The sequence below is a fragment of the Glycine soja genome, chromosome 13, assembly GCF_004193775.1.
Source record: "Glycine soja cultivar W05 chromosome 13, ASM419377v2, whole genome shotgun sequence".
In the NCBI taxonomy this organism is placed as follows: Eukaryota; Viridiplantae; Streptophyta; class Magnoliopsida; order Fabales; family Fabaceae; genus Glycine; species Glycine soja.
This window is the reverse complement of record NC_041014.1, coordinates 23,017,081-23,024,317: the sequence shown is the minus strand read 5'-3', so window position 1 is coordinate 23,024,317 and position 7,237 is coordinate 23,017,081. Positions and strand designations below refer to the sequence as shown.

The following is a 7,237-nucleotide window of genomic DNA, read 5'->3' as shown; positions in this document are numbered from 1 at the left end:
GCTCCCAAATTTGCCACCAACACGCGCACTGCAACCACCGCGTGCCGCCAGCGAACCATCCCATCACCCCCTCAACCCTCGTCGCACATGAAGCTCAACACTTCGCCACGAAACCAGATCTGGTGAATATTTGAAGTGCAAAAAGTGAGTTTTGATCAATATTGTGCTAATTAATAGAAGCATTTTCCCTGGAATTACTTTGTCCATTTATTATGATTTCATGCTCTGGTTATTTTAAATTAATTAATTTAAAATTTAAAAGTTAATGGAACGATAATATTTTTAAAAATGAAAAAGAATATTAAAATAAAATTTGAGAAAATATAAAAAAAATCAAAATTAAATATTTAAAATTTAATAAAAACAAATGTGAAACTTAATATAATATAGATGATTAAGAAAGAAAAAAAATATCAAGAAGAGAAAATTTTAGGAGGCAGAAAAGCATTTTGTCATGGACGACGTTAGAAGCAAAATATAGAATCTTGGAGAGCAATGTAGAAACGTATGTGATTCTTTATCTTGGCGTGTGTCAATGACCCCCACCATACACGTGGCAAATCTTTATTCGTTGACTTATGGATATTTTCGTCATTGTGACATCGCAACCAAGCTATAAGTACGACCCCTTCCACCCCTCTTTCATTCATAGCTATTCGCAGTTCCCAAATTCATTTTAATCCTAATTCTGCACTTCTTGATCATTCGATTTTTCTCCTCAAGGTTCGTCTCTGTTTCATCTCTTTTCATCATCGCAGCCTAATTAGCCTTAGTTTATTGATTTAGCTTTGGTCTTTCACCATGGTTACATTTTTACGTTTCTATCTTTCGATTTGTGATTTGTTACGTTAATATGTGTATACCGGTTTTGTCGTTGTTGAATCCGAAACTTTCCATTCGACTTTCTGATTCCGTATCTCGTTTGTCACATGCAAAATCTTTCCCGATTTTTAATCTGGCTATCTGATTTGATTTGATTTGATTTTGAGGAATTAGGGTTCGTGGTTTGATTTGATTCTGTGATTCGCTTGTTATATGTAAAATATTCCCGGTTCTTAATTTTAGGGTCTGCGATTTAATTTCTTTTATCACTTTTGAGGAATCAGGGATCGTGGTCTGACTTATTGTGCATTATTTAGTTGTATGCTGCAAAATCTTTCCTTATTTTTTAATTAGGGTTTAGGGTTTGCGATTTGTCATTTTTGGGAATTATGGTTTGTGGTTTATTGATTATGCAATTCGGGTTTGCTTTCTTTCCGGTTTTTAATCAGAGTTCCTGACTTTGATGTTTCTTTTTTTGTGATTGAACAGATGCAGATATTCGTAAAAACTTTGACCGGCAAGACCATCACCCTTGAGGTGGAATCCTCCGACACCATTGACAACGTAAAAGCTAAGATTCAAGACAAGGAAGGGATCCCACCTGACCAGCAGAGACTTATCTTTGCGGGTAAACAACTTGAGGATGGTCGCACCCTTGCTGATTACAACATCCAAAAGGAATCAACCCTCCATCTCGTGCTTCGCCTCAGGGGTGGCATGCAAATCTTTGTCAAGACTTTGACCGGGAAGACCATCACCCTTGAGGTGGAATCCTCGGACACCATTGATAATGTTAAGGCCAAGATCCAGGACAAAGAGGGCATCCCCCCAGATCAGCAGAGGCTGATTTTTGCCGGTAAACAACTTGAGGATGGAAGAACCCTTGCTGATTACAACATTCAGAAGGAATCCACCCTTCACTTGGTGCTTCGTTTGAGAGGTGGTATGCAGATTTTCGTTAAAACTTTGACCGGAAAGACCATAACCTTGGAGGTGGAGAGTTCAGATACCATAGACAATGTGAAAGCTAAGATTCAGGACAAGGAAGGTATCCCACCAGACCAACAGAGGCTTATCTTTGCCGGGAAACAGCTTGAAGATGGAAGAACCCTTGCTGACTATAACATCCAGAAGGAATCTACCCTGCACTTGGTGTTGCGGCTTCGTGGTGGCATGCAAATCTTTGTTAAGACTTTGACTGGAAAAACCATAACTTTGGAGGTTGAAAGTTCTGATACCATTGATAATGTGAAGGCAAAGATTCAGGACAAGGAGGGCATTCCACCTGATCAGCAGAGGCTTATTTTTGCTGGGAAGCAACTGGAAGATGGTCGTACCTTGGCAGATTACAATATTCAGAAGGAATCCACCTTGCATCTCGTCCTTCGCCTTCGCGGTGGTTTTTAAGCGTGTTTTTTTTCAAGTGTTCTTGTTTTAAGCGTGTCTTTTTTCAAGTGTTCTTGTATGTCATGTCTGTTATGTTCAATTTCTCCCTTGAACTTGTTTGCTGTTCTGGTTTTGGTGCTGCTTTTTATGTTTTAATATGATGTATTGAGCTCGTTTCACCAAAAGAATTAAATATCAATATCGTATCATAGTTAAATTCATATTTCGTATTATTACTTCAAATATATAGTTTTTTATTAACGAATGTTAAGAAAATTCAGATTCTAGTCATACAACTTAACCAGCGTAACCAATAAACAAGCGTCATAGTTCATAAGCTAACACATTTTAAAATAAGAAAATTCAGATTCTAATCAAACAGCCTAACCAAATAAACACAAATAGCACAACAGATAAGCTGACACATCATAATACATATAATACATAGCTTATATGTTCAAAATGTTTGCATGATCATATTTGATGGCTAGCTTTCAGCATTTTCTTTGTCTGTTATATTATGTGTAAGTTCCGACAGTCGCTAGATTAATCCTCCTTTTCAATTAATTCATCAAGAGTACCTCATAAAATTGGCAGCTGTTACCTAAAAAAAGAGTACGCCAAAAGACTTCTCAACAATTAACTACTTAATTACGAAAAAACTAAAAATTTAAAATTTTACTTCTTATCATCAGAAGTCACATTCAAATATTTGTTGTTATATGACTTAACAAACATCAACCTGATATTACTAGTTGATTCAATTCATTCAATTAGCTCGGATTAAAAAGTCACCTAAATGGTTATTTTTTTGTACACGTGTCCTTTTTTTTTTTATTTGGATACATGAACCTGAATGGTCATTGATATTACTCATATTTATTATTCATTTTCATGATATAAGAATTATTTTTAAAACAAATGCTTTTTTTTGGTCGGTGGGCACTAAAGGAAAAGAATGAAAAGAAAAGTAGAAAACAGAGCTACAATAACATCTTTCTCAAGAACAAAACCCCCCAAAACATTAGAAGAGGGACCATGATAGAAGGAGGTGAGTCTAAAATCTAAGAAATTGGCCATGATCTTGGAAGGGTGTGTTGAGGTGAACAATCCACTTAAGCGACATCTTATGTTTGAATGTTTGATAGACTAACTAAGATGACAACCTTTTACATATGGAAACTCCTAATACTAAATTAAGAGCATTTTAAATATTATACTATTTTATGTTTATTTTCTTTTGAATAAAGGGTAAATCTTATCTTGAAATTGATTAAAGGAACTAATCTATATATCTATAAACTAAAAAGGAAAATAAAGATTGTCCAATATTTAATGGAGCATCAAAAGTATTAACTAGGATTTTTAGGATATTCTCTATTTTATTTTAAAATCTTAATTATGTATCAACATGAATTTGTTTTAGTATTTTAAGTTTCAGAAAATGCTACTCTTGTTTTTGTGAATTAGGCCCAGTTTTTACACTTTAGGGAGAAATTTTACCTCTATGACAGCTCTATTGTGTGACTAAATCTAGTGTGAGGAGAGTCCAACAATCCTAATTTTTCAGATATTTATATTTATATTATTTTTCACACCATGCACTATTGTGTAAAATGGCTGATTATTCAATAGATTGAATCACGTGAAACTAATGGTGATTGTAGATTTGTAACTAATTAAACAATTAAGGTGAAACAATGATTTTCTTTGTGTAGAAATTAAAAAAAAAAAAAAATATTTGAGTTTATCGGTAAGAATGAGGCCCCTCTAAAATCTAATTTATTGGTAGTTAAACTTCTAAGAATTTGTTTAGTTATCTATCAACAAGAAAAGTAGTTAAAGATTCATGGTAAGCATAATTAAGGAGGGATTTATTGTTAGGAGTTTCTTTTACAGGGCTTAGTTGTTAGGAGTTATAACAACTATAACTAATTTGTCTAAGAAAAGAGAATAATGCATTTTTTTTTTTATCAATAATCAACCTAGAAAATTGTAACAAATTTACCTTAAAGCTAACGCTTTTTATCATTGAATTTGGATCCATTTTTTTATGTCAATTCTTATTTTTATTTAATTACAATTTCCTCTTAATACCATTACCTGCTTAAACAGTTAAACACTTAAACCCCTCATTTTTTTATTTGTAAAAAAAAAAATACTTCCTCCATTTTTAAGTATAAGATTTTTTTTCTAATTTTATTTGTATTTTTTAAAAAAATTCTTTAAGTTATCTTTACATTAATTATTTTTTTTACCTAAATATTTTTAATTATTTAACATAAATTTTATCTGTTATGAATTTGATAAGAAAATTAATACACATTAATTAACTAGAAGAAAAAAATAATTATTCCCTCCGTTTCAAAACTATAGATGTTCTGGTTTTAGTTTTGTTTCAAATTATAGATGTTTTACGAATTCAAAATGAAATTCATAATTTTTTTTAACTATATTCTTGTTCATAATTATTAGTGCATTGAATATTTGTTGTTATTTAGACACTAATAATTAATTACTCATCAATGAAAATGTCCACTTAGCATTCTCTTTACTATCAAATATTTATGATTAATCTAACAACATGATTAAATATGAACACTTTACTTTAAAATTTCTTATTGAGTGTGTACAAACCTTAAATATGTATAATTTTAAAATAGAAGGAGTAAATAAAAAGAGAGCCTACGAATCCTAATAATTTTAAAGGTTATTTTGATAAAATAAAATAAATTAAGAGAATTTTATATTTAGAGACAAAAGTTATAAAATTTAACTAATTTGTTTAAACTTGACTTTGACTCAACTTATTGGCAAAGGAGGGTCTAACTTAGAAGGCAAGCATGTGTGTGATTGATGATATTAACACACTACACGTTGATCCATTCAAGAGCCTTGTAGAAACGTGATCCGTTGCGTATGTAATGCTCATCTTGCCGTGTCAGCCACACATGACACAACAAATCTTTATTCGTAAATCCATGGGTATTTTCGTCATTGACTCATCACAGCCAAGCTATAAATAGGACACTCCTACGCCTGTTTGGATCATACCTATTCGCGCCTCTAATCTCGCAGTTCCTTGATCTCTCCTCTCAAGGTATGTTTCTGGTTTAACACCTTTTGATCGTCATAAGGTTTCATAACCTCATTAGGCTCAGTTTATTGATAACATACGCGTTCCGATTTAGTTATGTTATGTTGATATGTGATGTCTGATTTTTGTCTCCGTTGAATCCAAATTCGTTCAGTTGTCTTTCAGATTCCATGATCTGATTGTTTATGCTATATGTTTTCCGAATTTAGTTACGATTCCTGATTTAATCTTTCTCCTCATTAAAGTAAGGCTTTGTGGTTTAATTTTTTTAATTGAGGTATTAGGGCTTGTATTTTAATTTCTTCTTCTTCTTCTTCCATATTTGAGGTATTGGGGTTTGTTTTTTGATTCTATAGTCGATATACATATGTACCTGGTTTTGATGGTTCTTTTTTGTGATTGAACAGATGCAGATATTCGTGAAAACTTTGACCGGCAAGACCATCACCCTTGAGGTGGAATCCTCCGACACCATTGACAACGTAAAAGCTAAGATTCAAGACAAGGAAGGGATCCCACCTGACCAGCAGAGACTTATCTTTGCGGGTAAACAACTTGAGGATGGTCGCACCCTTGCCGATTACAACATCCAAAAGGAATCAACCCTCCATCTCGTGCTTCGCCTCAGGGGTGGCATGCAAATCTTTGTCAAGACTTTGACCGGGAAGACCGTCACCCTTGAGGTGGAATCCTCGGACACCATTGATAATGTTAAGGCCAAGATCCAGGACAAAGAGGGCATCCCCCCAGATCAGCAGAGGCTGATTTTTGCCGGTAAACAACTTGAGGATGGAAGAACCCTTGCTGATTACAACATTCAGAAGGAATCCACCCTTCACTTGGTGCTTCGTTTGAGAGGTGGTATGCAGATTTTCGTTAAAACTTTGACCGGAAAGACCATAACCTTGGAGGTGGAGAGTTCAGATACCATAGACAATGTGAAAGCTAAGATTCAGGACAAGGAAGGTATCCCACCAGACCAACAGAGGCTTATCTTTGCCGGGAAACAGCTTGAAGATGGGAGAACCCTTGCTGACTATAACATCCAGAAGGAATCTACCCTGCACTTGGTGTTGCGGCTTCGTGGTGGCATGCAAATCTTTGTTAAGACTTTGACTGGAAAAACCATAACTTTGGAGGTTGAAAGCTCTGACACCATCGATAATGTGAAGGCAAAGATACAGGACAAGGAAGGTATTCCACCAGACCAGCAGAGGCTTATTTTTGCAGGGAAGCAGCTGGAAGATGGGCGTACCCTGGCTGATTATAATATCCAGAAGGAATCCACTCTGCATTTGGTGTTGAGGCTTCGTGGTGGTATGCAAATATTTGTGAAGACTCTGACAGGGAAGACCATAACCTTGGAGGTGGAAAGCTCTGATACCATTGATAATGTGAAAGCAAAGATTCAGGACAAGGAGGGTATTCCACCAGATCAGCAGAGGCTTATTTTTGCTGGGAAGCAATTGGAAGATGGTCGTACCTTGGCGGATTACAATATTCAGAAGGAATCCACCCTGCATCTTGTCCTCCGCCTTCGTGGTGGTTTCTGAGTCTGTCTGTTATGTCCAATATTAGTTGAATTCTCTGTTGTTATGTCCAGTGTATGTTGAACTCGTTGGTTGCAGCTGTTATTTAGGTGCTGCTTTAATGTTTTAAGTTTTAAGGCTATGTCTGTGACATAGCTTGCTATGCACGGTCTCGTGCAAAAGAATAAAAAACCATTATCATCTCACAATTACTTTTTATTTTATTAAAATTACTACGAATAGTTTCTGATATATTTGGTACTAATTTGATTTGTTGCTTTGCATGAGCCCTGATATTTCATCAAAAATGGTTACCAACGCAAGTTCACTCGTCCTAAGCCAAATTTTCTCCTTGGATAAACAAAAAATCTATTGTGATCGTGTTTGGCTGCAATTTTTTGGC

The 7,237-nt window shown here is 34.8% G+C and overlaps 1 protein-coding gene across 2 annotated transcripts; it reads left to right on the top strand.

The window, feature by feature from the left end:
* The first annotated feature begins 590 nt into the window (after positions 1-590).
* LOC114382185 (polyubiquitin) lies at positions 591-7,053 on the top strand. Of its 2 annotated transcripts, XM_028341440.1 has the most exons (4): positions 591-723; positions 1,312-2,221; positions 4,093-4,094; positions 5,713-7,053. In XM_028341440.1, exons 2-4 carry the CDS (start codon positions 1,312-1,314, stop codon positions 6,856-6,858), a joined length of 2,058 nt encoding a protein of 685 aa, XP_028197241.1. In that variant the 5' UTR covers positions 591-723; the 3' UTR covers positions 6,859-7,053. The 2 variants fall into 2 exon arrangements, with proteins under 2 accessions (XP_028197241.1, XP_028197240.1); XM_028341439.1 differs by lacking the exons at positions 591-723; positions 1,312-2,221; positions 4,093-4,094 and adding an exon at positions 5,184-5,308.
* Positions 7,054-7,237: the final 184 nt, after the last annotated feature.

Bases quoted from the DNA above. Each gene is read 5' to 3' on its own strand.
- LOC114382185 (XM_028341440.1), top strand. From the start codon at position 1,312: ATGCAGATATTCGTAAAAACTTTGACCGGCAAGACCATCACCCTTGAG.